We start from the raw sequence: 18035 nt of genomic DNA, 5'->3' as shown, positions 1-18035 counted from the left end.
CTACAACAGAGGCCCCGTACAGATAAAACAACCACATTTCCTGTCACTCCCTGGCCACGCCGGCTTGGCAGAGTGTCCACGACTGTGCCACAGAGAACAGGAGGAATAAGTGCATATCTTAGCTTGTGCACGAGCCGAAACATGCTGGGTATGTTCCTTAGCATTTACAGCAGAGAGTGTGTTTTCTAAGCCGAGGAAAACAAAAAGACAGACAGCCAGAGCTCCAGGACAGGCGGGGGCGGGAGAAGGGCTGCTCACACATGCTCTGCCCCGATAAGGCGCCACTCTTTGGGCTCGGCCTCCCACTGCCTCGCTCGCCGCACAGCGGAGCTGCCACTTCGGTTGCCTCGGGTCTTTCCCAGCCGAGGTGGGTGAGCGAGCTTCACAAGAGCAGACGGGAGACTATCTCTCCTCCTCGTCGGTTTTGAGGCCGGTTTTTATAACGGGCACAGCGTGAACGTCTCAGAGAACAGTGCAGACGTCGAGATTCATCTCATCACGCTGTGAAATGACCACCAGCAGGACTATGAGACGTGTCCACAGCAAGTTGGAGAAATCTGAGCCTGAAAGTTTAAAGAATGAAAACTACTTTGTGTCTTTTGCACGGAAACTGCCAGGCGTTGCTATGTACTACTTCTCAATGTAGCATAACTCCATCCATTCACAGGAAGATGCTCCCGATGAAGACTCAAGGTGTGATCTTAGCAGGTGAGATTCTGTGATTTTCATCGTCTGACCAGCTGGACCCAGCAGCTTGGACATGGATGTTCTGGTGGTGAAGTGACAATGGAATATATCCTGAAGTTTCCACGATTTAGACCCTTGATGGGTGACGGTGGGTCCCGAAACCGGACCGGTTAAGAACCACTGATTTAGATAGTGGGTTTGGATGCATATGTCATTTTTCCCAAGTCATTTCAAATTGGTGTTAAAGTTTGGTTTTCACTTCCAAGTTGAAGTTTAGGGTCTATAGAACAATTTGAGTCCGAGTGTCAAACACACAAATACAAAATGGCCTCTAGGGGGCGCTGCAAAATATGTAAACTGCTACAACTTTTGATTAGATTAACCAAATTTAACATATGAGGTATGTCTGGATTCATAATTAAAAGGAGAAACTGGTATACTAAGCATTTGGTGACCAGATTAAAAATAAATACAGTTTTAGCCCAAAATATGAAATGGACACAAGCGAAATTATGCTTTTTTAAAGATAAAGTCTGAAAATATCCTCACAGTTGCTAAGGAATTTTACTTTTTAATGTTATTTCATTAAGTCAATACTGTGTGGCGATTAAACTGAAATTGAAATGCTCCTCACTCTTCTATTCTATGCCCAAAATGTAGTAACAGCCATAAACTTTGTATGTATGGATTTAGGATCAGGAGTCCCAACTTTTTTCAATCAATCAATCAATCAAGCCATCACGCCATCATTTTATACACAAGAAATTTCCACTAAAGAACTTTTTATCTGGAAGAAAGTAAATCAATAACAATAAGAAGAGAAACAATAGTTTTTCTGGCATTCAAAAATGAACAGAGGACCATAGGGCTAACATTTATTCCGAGAACTTCACTCTACAATGATAACTATGGTTTACTTCTTTGATTTATTCTATGTCAGTCTTAGAAGTTTTGACATGTGCACTTGCACAGATGTGTGCACTTTAACTTTGCCTTCATGCACTTGCACCGAGAACTGGCAGGTCGACTTGTACAAGTACTTGTACAACCGTAAGATGCTTTGTTGCTTCAAAGTCCCTGTGTGGGTGTCTTTAACCTATTTGAATGATTGAGTGTAAGGTGACTTATTAAAGCTCTCATCAAGCTGAAGGCTGAACTTGAGAACCCTGCCCATACCCGGCACAAGAAGAACTGGACGAACCCTTCGATTGTTGAAGAGCGGTTCTGAAAACTTGTTGCTGTCACGGTTTAAGGTTTTAATTTCTCCTGCTTTTCTTGGATTGCCTCATTTTTTTTACTCGAGTTCGCGTTTTTATTTTGAAAGCCAATTTCTTGGTTTCTCAAGTTCCAGTTTGACTTCCCTTCTATCTTGATTGTTTGCACCTATGTCTCGTAATCCCCTGTGAGCACACATCGTCTTGTTTTTTCCCCCTTCCTCCCTGCTGGTCCACCTGTTTTCCAACCCGTCCGTTTGCTTTTCTACCTTGTTGGTTTTCGTGTTTTCTGTATTTGTCTAGTTTTTTGTCTCTTTTTTTTTGGAATTTTCTTTGGATTCTTGCATGTGCAGCCGTCCTTGTTACATAAAGGAAGTTTCTGTCTGCCTCCAGGAGGTCTCCTGCGTTTGGGTCCTCGCCACAACCTCAAACCGCAACAGTTGTAAATCGGTAGAAAAGGAAGCCTTGGAAGCCGGCTGGAACATGTCCACTGTACTGCAATCTCCCTTGGTTATTTTAGCTGACACTGGGCGTCAAAATGTATTCTCATTTGTATCTAAAGGTCTAGATGCTTAAAAGCCTCGACCTTGAACAGCTACATCATAAAAAACCCACAACTTATCTCATATTTGGCTCAATATGATCTTTATCTCTCTATAGATTCAAGAGACCAGGGGCCTCATGTACAAAGCGTGCGTACGCACAAAAACATGGCGTACGCCCTTTTCCACGCAAACGTTCAGATGAATCAAGAGTGAAATGACCGTGGAAATGTGCGGTGCCCGACGCCAACTTCATGGCTGGCGTACGCACGTTTGCACAGCTATTGGTCCGTTGGCGACACTTAGTGGTGATGCTGGGAAACTGTTAATAATGTGAAAACAATTAGCCCTCAGAGTGATGTGCACATCAGAGACACACTGATGAACAATTAACACATTCAACTGTCTGCAATTACACGAGTGGATATAAAAGCATGCGCAAAGTGGTGCAGAAATACCGTTAACAACAATGGCAGCTTTGGCAGTGTTAGAAGATATCGCAAATGGCGCAGTAAGAAGATAAAGAATATTTAGCCGGTTTTCCTAATGTAATCGGAGCTATGGACTGCACACGCATTGCTATAAAAGCACCACCACTGGATGAATATGTGTACGTTAACAGGAAGCATTTCAATTCCATTAATGTACAGATTATATGATTAATTTATGTTATTTGTGAAGTTATTTCTTGGAAAAAGGGGCAGATCAGATAAGATTATTCTTCTTTCTGCTTGCTTTTCATTCACGAGTTAAGAACATTTGTATTTGTATTGAATTATTAAATTTTTTTGAATGAAATAAAGAATATTAAAAAAAAATAAAAAAATATGTCACAGGTGTCAAAGTGAATCCCAGAAGGACCGGTGTCCTGCATGTTTTAGATGTTTCACTGCTTTAACACATCTGATTCTAATTAGTGATCGTCACCAGCTTGTCATCAAAGTCTGGATAGTTCTGTTGATGACACAGCTCCTTGTATCATGGTGCAATTAAACAGGGAAACCGGCCCTCGAGGGCCTATTTAAATACATTTGCATATTTAAATAGGGGCGTGGACAGGGAGGAGTCTGGTACTCCTACATGTGCGCTCAATTCCACGTTGATTGGGATGTACAAAGGAAATGTGCTTGGATTCATGTCTACGCACAGTTTCATAGATCTGGATTTTTTTGTGCGTAGGACGTTTTCTGGATTTAAGCGTAAGTCTTTGTACATGAGGGCCCAGAGCTGTTTGAAGGTGTCTTGCATCACTACTACTAAAATAATAAAAAGAAAGACATCTTGATTCTTGACAAATGCTATTTACTGTACATACACAACACTAATGTTAACCTAAAATGCCAGATACGCTACATTAGTTAAGGTTCCTTTTTAAAATATCCACATTGTCAAGCGTGTCCTCAAAGCAGAGCCAAGCTAAGTGGAAGTGTGTCCTACCCTCGATGCTGGAGAGTATAACTCTCGAGTGATCGTAGGCGATGACGTTGGCATAGCGGTTCTTTGGTTTGTTGACCTCCAGGTTGGAATTCTCCCACGTGAACTGTTGACCAGGGTCGATGGACTGCAAATCACAAAAAAACTACGATCAGAGCGAAGAACAACAGACAAAAAACGTTTCCATTCCATCAAAGCGGCTGAGTTCAGATGGAGACATCAGTAGACGGCTGGACTGAAACTGGCCAACAGATGCTTCATATACATAGAAATGTCTGTTGTTGAAGATGCAGACTGTAATCAGTGATTCTCAGCTCTGTATCCCTGCAGTCTGGTCGGGTCAGTACATTTTTGGACCGTGTTGCTGTGGTTTCTAAAAGAATCATAGAAAATGAAGCATAAAGACTGTTGCACCTTGATTGCCTCATTTCAGATCCATTACGGTGGTGCAGAGGGATTACTTCCCTATGCCGGCGGTGTTTTTGCAAGACGACACGCAGGTTTCAGGAAGGTGTTTGAGGCAAAGGTACATTTACGGCCCATCAGTGTTGCATACTGGGAGTTTTAGGTGTCAGCACTAAGAACAGTGGCAAAACCTTAGATAGGTATTTGTTTTCAGAGCTGGAGGTTATTACGACATGGTCAGAAAACCAAAGAAGGATGCTGCCGGTTTATCTTGGAGGAAGATATATAGTTTTTTTTCCCCCCTTTCCATCTCCAGGCTCGGTTTCAACAAGACTTTTCCCTGGGAAGGTTTTGTTGCTGTGATTGGTCACAGTTTGCTTAACATACAGTAGCCTGTAATTCATCAGTAGCTCATTTTTGTAACCCAAGTGTTTTCAAAAGCCCCTGCACCCTTCCAACTAGATGCTTTCCCAGGAAAGTCTCAATGAAAAAAAAACAGCTAATATCCAAAATACTGAAGGACCATACAATTTACATGTCTATTTGTTGAATAACTGTCACTATGGAGATCTGCAACTCTTAAAATGAGCGTCAAAAGGTCGAAAGAGGCACTGAGGATAAAGGAAGACATCAACATTTCCAAGAGCCCCTTAGCTTTCAATCACAACCCAACATTGCTACGGCAACATGCCCCGCCGTTAAAGGAAGTACAAATTAAAGACAAGCGAAGGATGACTGATACTAGACAGAAACGCAGGCACTTATCCCCCCTTCAAGAAAGACTTTCCACTTCCAGCGGAGAAACGAGCTTCCAGAGAAAGAAGATAAAAGCACAATAAATTCCGCTGGTCGGGAGAAGATGGTTACGTTAGATCATTAAGTTGGTGCGGGGTAATTACAGTGCAACCATCGCTGTGAGCTGGGAGAGGCAGACATGAGGTCATTACAGCGATGTCAGCGGAGAAGGACAAAGACGAGAGCCAGAGCAATTTAGCCATTTAGAATATTTTACGACACATAATTATGGTTTGGTCGAAGGGGGGGGGGTGGTGGGATTGGATAAGTGCACGTATGTGTGCGTTTAAGACGGCTCGGTCCACACCACCAGCTTCATGTGTGTCTGATTATCACACCACAGTCATTCTGGCCTCCCTCTCCCCTCCTCTCCCTCTCCCATCCATCTCTCTCGCTCCTTCGTTGGACGGGTCGGTACCAAACAAAGCACACAGTCATGCAGAGAGAATGTGAGGCTCAACGGAGCGCTTCGACTCTCGCCGCAATCACACACGGCTTTTCTCCCTCGCCGTCCCGTCCTTTAACCCAACACTTTTGTCCTGTAAAACACCCTCTTTCTGTTATTTTACTTTTGGCTTAATGTGTCCTCGTCTTCCTCTGTAGATCTGTCAAATCCCATCTACCTCTCTCTTGCGGTGACCAATTAGAGCCTCATGCCTCCTTCTTCACCCAGAGGGCCGTTTGGTCAGCAAAGACTTCTTTTTTTTCTGAGTTAAAGAAAACATTTTTTTCTCCTTTAACAGCTCTCGGAGGAGCTCATTGTGATGCTAGCTCCAGTTGCTAAAACAACAGCAGCATGTTACGAGCTGTTTCTGCTGATCTGAGAGCTTTTTCTGTCCCACGGCTCAGCACAGCAAGTTCACAGGCAGACTTGGAGATACCAAAGACTGTTATTGAGCCACATTAGCGCTGCTGCAAGTTAAAGGAAACTAATCTACCACTGATGTAGGGATCAATACTGAAATATCAATACTTCGGATACCAGATCTATATGCTCTAAAATCGATTCTCAAATGAAAATATCAATACTTTTGATGCTTCAGTCATTTGTGGTAATCAATGTATGATTAACAGGAATACAGTGGAAGGTAACTAAACTATTCAGATTTTGCCTAAATTACGCTGCTGGAAAGAACTACTTTTTCTCATTTTCATTTTTATAGTAGTTCTTATTTTTGTTTATTATTCTCTTATTTATTTTAATGGTTTTATTATTTTACTTAGGTTTTTCCATCCTTTTTCAAACACTGGTTTTTCTGTTGTTGTAACAGCTCGGCTGTATTGTGAAAGAGGCCGCTACCTCAGTAAACTTCTGTCTTGTATTCTTAAGCTAGGCTGACCAAACGTCCTCTTTTCCCCGGACATGTCCACTTTTTACGTCCTGTCCGGGGCGTCCAGTGGAGTTTTATAAATTGATGATAATGTCCGGTTTTCGTTTTGTGTGTATATGTGTGTGCGCCCCCCCGGTTATCCTTGTTTGGTTCAGCGTGTGTGAATCCCCCCTTTCCATCCCTTATGTCATTTCATCAATGAATGTGGTTTTACTGCTATTTCAACATTTAGAGTCATCACCAGAAATATAACACCAGATAAATAACTTATTTGACAATTTTCACCCGTTTCAAATAAACTTTAACTTGAAATAAGTAGTAAAATCTGCCAGTGGGACAAGATTTATCTTCTTATTACAAGCAAATAAATCTTGTTCCACTGGCAGATGTTTCTACTTATTTTAAGTGAAGATCTACTTGAAACAGGTGAAAATTGTTGTTTTTTCCAGTGATGAGTCTTGTTTTAAGTGTAATGAGATTTTTTTACTATAATGAGACATTTTAACTAGAAATAAGACAAATATTCTTGTTAAGATTTTGAGTTTTTGCAGTGATCCATTTTACTTATCCTGTGAAGGACAGAGGCATATTGATAAGTTCAGAAAACTGTTTTTTATTGTTGTGTTTTGATGTATTTGATGTAAGCCCAGTGGATATTTAAAGCTTACAGAAGGCTGCATTTAACTGCTGCTATGTCATTCCTGCAGTATTTCTGCAGGTGTTTTGGTCACTGCTATTATTTGTAATATATTATATTATTTGTAATCCGCACAAATTATCTGTCCCCATATGATCAAATCCACCATCCCCCCTGATATATTTTTTACAACTCGATTTTTTACAGCTGTTATTATTTTAGACATAATAAAAAAGTTGAGTAACTTCTGAGAAGCCTATCTGATTTTCCGTCTCTGAGAGATATTATTTTGTAATATAACTGAATATTATATCCATACATATAAACTTTAAATATATTAAAATTATAACTAATCTTTGAGTAAACTGCGAGTATCATTTAAGTAGGCTATCTCGTGGCCGGGCCGAGTGTCCTCTTTTTTGAAAATCAAAATATGGTCAGCCTACTTAAGCTATCTAAAATACACCAATTTTTTAGATTTACTGGGCACGGTTGTATTTGCACAATATATCGCTATCGCTGATACCAGCGTGAATTTTACTCAGTATCGGATCGGAAAGGAAATCGGTGGTATCAAACATCACTATATCTACAAATGTCTTTTCAAATTCTATTTTCTCCAAGTGCGTGTCTGATAGGCCAGTAGCGATGCGTCGATGACGTCGACTTCAAAATATCGTATATAGCCCCCAAAAAGTATGGGAATACTTTAAATTTAGTCCCAAACGCCTTTGGAACATTTAAAGGGGGGGGGGGCACCTTGTCTCTCATGGACGGGACAATAATAATTCCAAAATATAATAAGCAAAATAATTGCAAAAAGGAATGTCATATGATCAAATTATGGTATGCATTAGCTCTTACATTTGATGTTTTCTGGTCATAACTCCATTTACTGGATTAAGTTTTTATCAGTTAGCAGGAGATAAAGTGCCACCGGAAAATGATTCCTACCGAAAACAAGTGTATTTTTAGCTCCGCCAAAGAAAGGTTCCTCTATGTAATACAAATATGTAATTTAGTGTGAAACAGTGCCCTGTTTTATCCAAATATGTTATTTTTAACACATTTGAATAATATGCAGTGTAATGCGATTAAACTGCTTTTTAAAAATGTTTTGCCATTTTGTACAGGAAACAGTTTTGTTGGACTGTAAGAGTAAACAGGCTTTTTATTTTGTATAATTTTATTCTATATTTTTATTTTGCTGTGTTTAATAAACTATATTATAAAGGATTTTCTATATTTATTTGATACATTTATGGTTTTTATTAATCGAACAACAGAAAAATAATCATTAGATCAATCGTCTACAATTACTACACAATTACCCGATTAATCGTTTAAAATGTATCGCCCAGCCCTAGTGTCCGATCTCTTTAGCTGATGTTTTATTTCCAGTGCCTTTACCTCCACCAGGAGCCTGATAACCATCTTTGAGAAGACTCTGCAATTTAATCTATTTTTTCTTCTTAATTTCTCATGGATAACAACCCTGCAGTGGAAAGAAAACCACTCTAAATGCAGTTGAACTGTAGGAGGTGACTAAGGATGAATACGACCGACAGCAACAGAACCAGAAGAAGTTCCCATGTCAGAGATTTCCAGGAGCAGATTATTGTCATTCCTACCTCGTACTCTTGAGAGAACTTGAGATTGTCGTTTGCCTTGAGGCGCTCAGCGTGATCTGCCAGCTCGGAGATGGGGACGGGTGGGTGACTCGCCATGCCTGTGAAGAACAGAGATGGAGAAAGAGGCTCGTCTGAAACCAGGACTGGACTGCTAAACTCTTTCGGTGGGTTAGCAGCCGGGATTCTCTAAGGATGCGTTGTTTAGTGATCTTTTCCATGGTCAGCGCAGGAAGTAAAATGGAAGTGCGTTTTCTTGTTAAGTGACTATTTTGTCTCCCGACAAAGCGAGAAAGTTACTGAGGCACAATGACACGTCCCCGGAGGATATGAACACTGCTGATGAATACAGACAAAAAGAAAATGGCACAGCCAGTTAAGAAATCAGCGTGAAATGCTGTCAATTCAAGCAGTCTTGTCCTATATGGGATGGAAGGTTAGTCAGAATGAAAATAAGAGAGAGTTAAGAACACCGGCCGAGAGACTGAGGCCAACTAACTTGACAAGCGGCGGTAACCGCGGTACACTGACACACGGTAGGCTGAAAAGGGAAACGACATTGACGTTAACCTCATCAACAGAACTTAAGTGGGCCACGTACGATGCCTTGTCCACATGTGTTTCTGTCTACCTGGAGTCTGGAAGTTGATTCTGCGCAGCTCCACGGGATCAGTGGGATGGTGGGAGGACATGGCTTTACTGCAAGGAAAACTGCCCTTCCTTCCCTCGGCCTCGGCCCGTTTCCTGGAATAACACAAGTCACCTCAATATGATGCATTTCAAAAAACAGCCAGCATATGCAAATGAGTCCGGTAAAACCCGGGGAATTAGTGCCGCAACGACACACCTTTACAAAATATTCATCTGCATATAAATGCAAATAATTTATTATTAAGGATTTCTGGATTTTTGTTTTAGACCGCATTCAAAATGCAATTTCAAAAGAAATAAAAAAAAGCATAATATAGCCACTTTGAAACCAAGAAAAAGTAAAATCACTTTTTCTTGGCTTCAAAGTGGCTATATTATGCTTTTTTTATTTATCTAAAAGGGCTATGATGAATTAGGCAGGACAAGGTAAATGTATCCTGGAGTATTACTATTCACAAAATATTTGGTGGTCAGGGTGCTAAGAGCAGTGCCAGTGGATCCAGTTAGTTTTTCTGAGTCAGCAATAAAGCAAATGTATTTGTTTTCATTGTTTTGGGACACTTCACAGGAACTGTTCTTGTTAACATGGCCCAGTACGCCGCTGGATTTACAGCGAGTCTAAAAGCATAAAGTTGGTTTTGTTGAAATGAGGGAAGTTCGAAGTTCGATGCCGTTATAGATTCTGCTCATCAGTTCAGTTCTTTATCGATTACCTCGTCAATCCAACAGTTTTACTGTATGGTCACATGACAAAGGTCTTATCTTATCTCTGACGCATCATTATTAAATCGCTGTGTATTTTCATCACCTGGCAGCACTATTAATGAAACTAAATGGCTTAGAGGCTTGAAGTCTAGATTCTTCCTGAAATTTGGACCCAGTTGGAGATTAAATTTTATTCCATGATCCTGGCTGGTTGAAAATATGTTTTTGTCTGACCCTCAACAGGAGTTGCTCATGAGCCATTAGCTCTGCCAATCAGCGCGCCTCCAGGAATCTGGCCAATCAAAAAAACAAAACAACGACCCTTGAGCCAAATGTGCTCATTCTCACGAAGAGCATCTCTTTATGATTTTCTAAGACTTTGTTGTTCAGAAATAATGACAGCCTTTTAGAGCTACACTGGGGGCGAAGCCACTCTAGATGTACCGAGGATTCAGATGGGTGCAATTTGGCCACTTGAAAGAATGATGACGAACAAGGCCAGAGTTATCGTGCATTTCACCCCCCGAGGGAAAATTATGGGACTATTGCCAGTGGGAGCCCAGATTGATTAATGCCTCCAGATTTTGAGGCTTGTATCAAAATACGATGAGATAATCAAATCTGCTCTCAAGAAAATGTTTCTTTCAAACTTCTTCCACCTCCCACAACTGGGATTGCCTGTTTCATGTGTAAATGCGTCATTGGCATGAAAGTTAGCGCAGTAAATGCAATAAAAAAACTTCAAAAACGAGCCATACGTACCATCAATAAGGCTGATTACTACGCTCACACAGATCCACTTTTTCTAAATTCTCATGTTATTAAATTTTATGATTTGTTTTATTTTAAAATCATGCAAATTATGTTTAAAGCAAAATCAAAAATGCTCCCTGACCCAATACAGAGGTTCTTTTCAATTCAGGAGACTCGTTACAATCTTAGAGGTGTCTGTAATTTCACAGTACAAATGGCTAAAAAAGGTATGAAAAGGAGATGTGTCTCCATCACTGGAGTTAAATTCTGGAATGATGCCAACATAAATTTAAAAACATGTCATTCTTTTGTTGTATTTAAGAAAATGGTTTGTAAAGCTATTTTTGAAGCTTATAAGTGCAATTGACCATCTGTCAATGTTTCTTTGCTTTTCTATTGTTTCTTTGCCTTTTGTTGTTTCTTTGCTTTTCTATTCTCTTTTTGGTTTTCTGGAGGTCGGTAGCCAAAAATAGAAAGTTGTTAATATAGGATAGGCTTTTATAAGCAGTTTGCTTCTGCCTATGCCTTTTCAGTTATTGTTCAACACATTTTTTTGGTTTTATAGTTAATGCTGTGTACAATGTTTTTTTGGTGTTGTTTTGTGTTGCAATGACTGAATAAACTTCATTCATTCATTCATTCATTCAAAGTTGCTGAGATTTAGGCTTTTTTTTTTTTTTTTTTTTTTTTACTGTTGAGTGAAACCTGTTTGTTAACAATCCCTGCAGCAGAAACTAAATAATGACATTTGCAACTTCAGTTGAGAAACGTCACCTACTGAAGTGAACAATTCATCAAGGAAAGTTAATGTGAGACAAGGTTATCAAAGCAGTTCCAGCACAGTCCTGACTCTACTCCCGTCTGTCAAGCATTCCTCACTAAAGCTTTTGAAGGGAAGTGTCCCTGTGGGCCACGTGAAATGGTAATAAGTAGTGCGTGTTTACCTGTCAGGTTTGCTGCATCCAAACGGGGAGACGAGCAGATAAAAGGACAGACAAGGATGAATAACATTAGTGTCCGATCAAAGACCGTCAGGGACAAAGGCAATGCTGGGCTCATCATTTTTTTTTTCTTCCAAGTTTAAACTGGATATGCAGAATAGAAACCTGCTGTGGACGTGAAAATATAAACGCTGTGACATGTAATAACTTACTGGAAACTTGGCCCGCTGTGCGACATTAATAGATCATCATGAGTATCACTCCAGGGCTTACAAACAATGCATTATAAGCATCAAGGGTAATAATATCACTATGCTACATCTGTCATGGCAATTACTTACGTGCATTAACAAACCTTTAGCCGGAGGACCAGCAGATTACTGTGAATGATGCTAATGGCTGATAATGTTACCGCACCATATCTCTCTTACGTAAGGTAAAGCTGCTCCTGCTATTTAAGCTTCAATACTGATTATACCCCCCACTTCTAAAAGAACCAGTGAGATAAACAAAAAGGTATGCTAAACATGGTAATTGATGATTATCTAGCCTAAAACAAAAGGGATGTGAACATCACGCTAGTGATGATGTGACGTTCTACTCTCATGGGGGTCTGTGATGTCACAAACCCACATGGTTAAGCTTTACTCCCCAGTTTTTGAGTTGGTGGTAACTTCACATGCAAGAAAAACTAAGTAAAGCAGAGGTTTCTTTTATATTAATCTGGAATAATATAAGATCTGATCTTCATATAAATCATAATATAAGATAGTATTATTATTGAGCTTTATTTCGAATATGCAAATTAGAAAGAACAATACTAAAAAGTAAAAAAAAAAAAAAAAAAGACAAGGCAGACCTCGCAGATCCACCAGCATATTCGAAAGGGAGTAGGATTGAAGTATATACTTATCAGGTCCTACCCCTAAATCTTATATTCATTTTTCCAAAATAGCAAGAGAATCAATGAGCTTACTTATAGAACACAAAAAAAAACATAATATAAGTCTATATATCAACATAAATATACATCCATTTACCAACATATCTACATATAGCTATATATCCATATATATTAACAGAGATATACCCATACATAAATACTGTATGTATAATATATCACTATGTATCCATATACATACATATGTATATATATAACATGTTTCCATAATATTAATCTATATATCTACACATATTAAATAAATCTATATATATATATCTACATTTTTATTCGCCACTGTATTTTGAGAAAAAAGTTTCTTTATATCTTTTTTTAAATTGTGATATGTTTTTACTTTGTTTTAGATCTATGCTCAGGCTGTTCCAAAGTTTTACACCATAGGTAGACAGTAATAGACAAACAATGTGCTTTAAGATGATTATATACAGACAATTATTATATTTTGTGTCTGTTTTATCCAACATTCACAATGCTGGAGGAGAAACTACTCAACTATGGTTGAATCTCATCTGGATCAGACCTGCAGAACCTACTGGAGGAATGTTTGACCTTTCTCCTTTTCCAGGACTGCTTCAGCTCAGACACATTCGTAGCACGTCTGGTGTCACCGGCTCCCCGGAGCTCGTTCCACAGCAGCGTTGAGGTCTAAGCTCCGACTAGACCTCTCACAAAAAGCAGATTTTCCTTTCTTGAAACCGCTCTGCGGTGGATTTACTTCCAATCAGCCAGCCTTTCCTAAGCTTCAGCTGGTGGACAGCCACCCTGAGATTATCATGTAGGATATTCCGGGAAACTTGGGACTTGTTTTTTCCCCCCTCACTGAGGGTCAGGGGGGTCCAGGTCCTGGAGCACGACCAGAAAGTCTGTATTGTGATGCTCCGTCCGCCATGGCGATGCTGGTGAGCTGTGAGCTTTTTGCAAACCCCAAACAATTAAACTTTTAATTTATCAGTCCAGAAAACATTTCAGTTTCAGTAGCACTGCATTGCAGTGGCGATTCCTCCCGTTGTGTTTGCCTTTAACACTTCATCGCCTTACAGATGTAAACTCCACAGCAGAGGTGTTTGCTGGTTCCAGTGACGTATTCAAGCCTTTGGCTGTTACTTCTTCTTTACCTCATTCTGCACTAAACCTTTGGGGCCATCGTGGCTGGATGCCACTTCTAGAGTAGTCTTCATACGTAACTGTCTTCATCAATAGACAATTTGTCTCACTAGGGACTAATGGATGCCAAAACACCTGAAAGATTACTTCCATCCTTATTCAGATCAACTACTCTTGATCTTTTTGCAGGGTTTCCATCTGCAGAAATGTTTTAGTGTTATACCCAGAGGTGGACAGAGTACTCGACCCCAGTACTTGAGTAAGAGTACAAATACTACTGGTCAAAATTTACTCCGTTACAAGTAAAAGTAGCTCAGTCAAAATATTACTCGAGTAAGAGTAGAAAAGTACTTGCTTTTAAAGGTACTTAAGTATCCAAAAGTAAATGCTTTTAAATTTACTTTAAGTAAAAGTAAAAGTACGAGTAAGAGTAAATTTCTTATTTTCCACATCAGTAAATTACTATATTTTTCTAAATTAATTTAAGGATCTTTTAACTCTTGTTTCTGAGAATTAACTCTTTGAAACCAGCTGCACTGACGTGCTGCTTTTAGAACCACAATGTTATATAAAACCTGCAGAAACACCAAACACAAATCAAATGAATGGGATCATAAGAGGACAGCAGATGATGCAGAGTTTATTAACAATCATGAACTGAGACCAAATGAACCTGCACCATCCAACTAAGTCTGGATCCCCCTCAAAGACCACTGCTTTACAAAAAACTACGGTACATCTCTGCTTTCAATAACTCAAATGTGGCTCTGTCTTGACAAACGCAGGCTACTTTGGCGGTATCGTTTTGAGGAGGCTTGACGTATTTCCGCTTTACATCCCAGTGGAGAGCGTGCACTGTGATAGGTCTCCTCCTTTGACAAAAACAGCTTGTGTCCAATAGGATTTTAGGGAAGAAGAAAAAAGAGCAGACCTGAAAGTAACGAGTACTTTTCAGCCTTCCTAGAAATTTACTCGAGTAAAAGTAAAAATATTTGTCTTGGAAATGTATTCAAGTAAGAGTAATAAGTACCAAAGAAATCTAATACTCAAGTAAAGTACAAATCCTCTGGATATGTACTTAAGTACAGTACTCAAGTAAATTTAGTCCGTTACTGTCCACCACTGGTTATACCCCCTTTAAATGTTTCTGAGAACCTTTCCCTGTTAAAGATGACATCAGGACCGTTGATGGTGTAACAAAAGGAATAAAATAATGTGGCATATAGAACTACACTACATTTCCGGTTCCAGTTTTCTCTTAATCCTCTAAAAACATCTTTCCCTCGGACTTGTTTATGCCATCATCAACCACCAGTAGAACAGTTGTGATTTTACCTCCATCATGCTGGTCTCACCTCTTGAAGAGAAGAATAGCAATGACGATGCAGACAATGAAGATCACGGCCAGAACGGGCCCCACCACCCACAGAAGCCCCTCCTCCTCGTCCACGATTGGCTGAGGATCCACATCCGACGACGTCACCGGCTCAGAGTAAGGGCTAGTTGCGTACATGGTCTGCAAAAAAAGCCAAAACATGGCTTTAAGCATTTTTCCCCCCCCGTACAAACTGGACAACTGACGGCGGTGCAGGTCTGACGGTGCCCGTACTTACATTTTCAGAGAGGTCCAGCAGCGCCAGCACGAAGAACACGTACTCTTGTCCATTCTGCAGGGGACGGTTGCGGAAATCCCCGTAGTTTTGGCCGTCACCTAGCGTGAACTCCTGTGGGAGGGTCTTGAAGTGAGCCGTGACGTAGGCCCTGGGGTCCGACTGGCCGGCCTGTCGGCGGATACGGAGGGCGCGGCTGATGCTGGTCCTGTTGATCTCTTTGAGGAGCTGAAAGGGAGACAATCGTTAGACGGTTCTGCAGAGGGATGGGCGAAGAAAGTGGTGGAGCGATGTCACAGCTTTTCCCTCACTCATAGCTCGCAGGTGCATTTTGCTCTGGATGTCATTTATTTATTTAGAAAAAAGTTAAGTACACCTTCAGAAGTTCCAGAGAAAACTTTTATAAAACCTGGAATGCCATGCTTTCATTAATGGACTCGCTTACCTCTCAGGACTCATTGTAACTGATGCATCTTTTTTCTTTTTGTATTCATGTTTTATTTTACCTTATTCTTTATCTGTTTCTCACTTGCCTTGTTCTAGCGGGGATCAGCTCTCGCCTCTGAGGACTGTCTGGTCAGTGAACCTATTTGTGCACTTTAACATACTCTAGATCAGTGGTTCCCAACCTTTTTTCAATGGAGCCCCCCCCTACTTTTGTCTAAGACCAGCCGGGCCCCCCGACCCGTACGTACTAGCAGCAAAAGAGTAAAGTTATTCATTACAAACCTTTAATTGAAAAAATGAACATTAATTATGTTTTTTTGATACATTTCTCTTTGGTTTACCCTGTACTTTGTTTTTCTCACTTTCCTTTTGTGTCACCAATGTATAAAATACACACAAAAAATAATTGCAAGTACATAAAAATATTTCTGAAAAATGTCTCTTTTAATATGAGAGCAACATTTTTTAACATTTTTCCTTTAACAACCTGTCGGAGTAGTAGTATGATTAATGATATAATAATAATAATTATTATTATTGTAATGATATAATAAGTTTTTAAGTTTTTATCCTGATAAATAACTTAGTATTTTAAAATTACCAAAATATATTTTCAAGTGGGTTTATACAGACTTGGATTACTGTATTCCATTAGGTGTGTTATTATGATTTTTTATTTATTTAACATGTGTAAATATAATTTTTACAACTGCATATCCTCACAGACAAAGTTTTGCGCCCCCCCAGAGATCTCTGGCGCCCCCCAGGTTGGGAGACACTGATCTAGATCCCAGTGATGGGCACCAAATAAGTGGCGGTGAAGGTGCATAACTAACTCTGACTTGTGTTCGTTTGGGGTGGGTGTTTTATTTATTTACTTCTTTTCATTTCTTTAAGGGTGTAAAAAAAAGCAAAACAAAAGAATTTAATGTACTGATTGTAGGAGAAGTAGTGTAAGAAAGTGGTGCAGCACAATAGGTAATGGAAAATAATAAACATCGGGGGATAGAAATAATATATATGAGGGTGTAAATCCAGTACATAGAAAGTTCAAATAAGCTGCTCAATCATTGAAATTCAGAAACATTTTCTCCCCAATACAATAAACTTTATGGTAAATACAAGATTTTGACAATTTAACCCGCATATAGTCCAGCTAAGCTAAGTTTCTCCATTGATACAGAGTGTACTATAAAACTATGTTTTAAACTAATCTAACACACATAAATGTGCTTTTAAAACTATAAAATAGAATTTTTTAGAGTTTTTAATCGCTCCAACTCAACATCCTCAATCCCTTTTCCACCAATATGACCTTATAAAAAGCTCTGTTGAGCTCATACTGGTATGTGGTAAAGCTCCGGGTCTCCTGTGTGACTCACCTCATCCAGGTTCATCTGATCCGGCTCCTCCCAGGGATTCAGGAACTTGCCCCCTCTCTGCCTCTTCAGCGGCACCACCACCACATAGTAACCCCTAAAACACACCGTGAACTGGGATCAGAGGCATAAACATGTTTTTCCTTCCCTGGCACCTCGGCTGAAGATAAATGAGGATGTGGATTCTAATCTCATGTCCTCGTTGCAGATCCGTCCCTTAAAAATGCATCACAGAAGTGCGACCGTCATAAATAACACCCCACACTTTCCTCTACTGTGAAATCAGGAGGTATTCTGAGATTTTTGCTTTTTGTAAACTTTTTTAAAACATTTTCCTCAAAACTGGCATTTCCTTTCCTTATCCTTCCTTATTATTTGGCACTTTTTCTTTCTTCATCTTCAAATGTGCGTGCTGGACAAACTTGCTGTATCTAGTCTGTGTCTACAATGTCTTGGGAGTCAATAGGGAACTTAAACCAGATCATTTAGACGTGAGCACGTAGTTTTAAATCATAAAATTCAAAAAAAAATATATATTAAGAGCAAAGACTCCACAGATCGAAGATTTAACCACTGAGATCCATCCATCCATCCATCCATCCATCCATCCATCCATCCATCCATCCATCCATCCATCCATCCATCCATCCATCCATCCATCCATCCATCCATCCATCCATCACCGGAGGAGAGAAGGTTTTAGGTTAAATCCAGTCATGCAAAGTCACCAAATGAAAAAAAAGTACGATTTAAAAGAAGTCTTATGAATCCTGGCCCATGTGCCTTTAAAAGTTGAGGAAGAACGAAAAAA

The 18035-nt window shown here is 39.8% G+C and overlaps 1 protein-coding gene across 13 annotated transcripts in view; it reads right to left on the bottom strand.

Annotated features, from left to right (window-relative positions):
* The window catches only part of LOC133425941 (receptor-type tyrosine-protein phosphatase delta-like), a 332624-nt gene that overhangs the window by 32643 nt on the left and 281946 nt on the right, over nucleotides 1-18035 (bottom strand). For 8 of the 13 annotated variants that reach the window (XM_061716354.1, XM_061716346.1, XM_061716378.1 and 5 more), the window contains 7 exons: nucleotides 17228-17321; nucleotides 15402-15626; nucleotides 15144-15304; nucleotides 11727-11738; nucleotides 9305-9417; nucleotides 8677-8774; nucleotides 3881-4004 (listed from right to left, as the gene is read on the bottom strand). In XM_061716354.1, the coding sequence (XP_061572338.1) occupies nucleotides 3881-4004; nucleotides 8677-8774; nucleotides 9305-9417; nucleotides 11727-11738; nucleotides 15144-15304; nucleotides 15402-15626; nucleotides 17228-17321 (827 nt within the window). The remainder of the gene's footprint in view (nucleotides 1-3880; nucleotides 4005-8676; nucleotides 8775-9304; nucleotides 9418-11726; nucleotides 11739-15143; nucleotides 15305-15401; nucleotides 15627-17227; nucleotides 17322-18035) is intronic. The other 5 variants (XM_061716361.1, XM_061716386.1, XM_061716414.1 and 2 more) reach the window with 1 other exon arrangement.

Source organism: Cololabis saira, chromosome 1, assembly GCF_033807715.1.
Source record: "Cololabis saira isolate AMF1-May2022 chromosome 1, fColSai1.1, whole genome shotgun sequence".
NCBI lineage: Eukaryota > Metazoa > Chordata > Actinopteri > Beloniformes > Belonidae > Cololabis > Cololabis saira.
The sequence above is the reverse complement of the archived record's forward strand: the minus strand, read 5'-3'. Positions and strand labels throughout refer to the sequence as shown.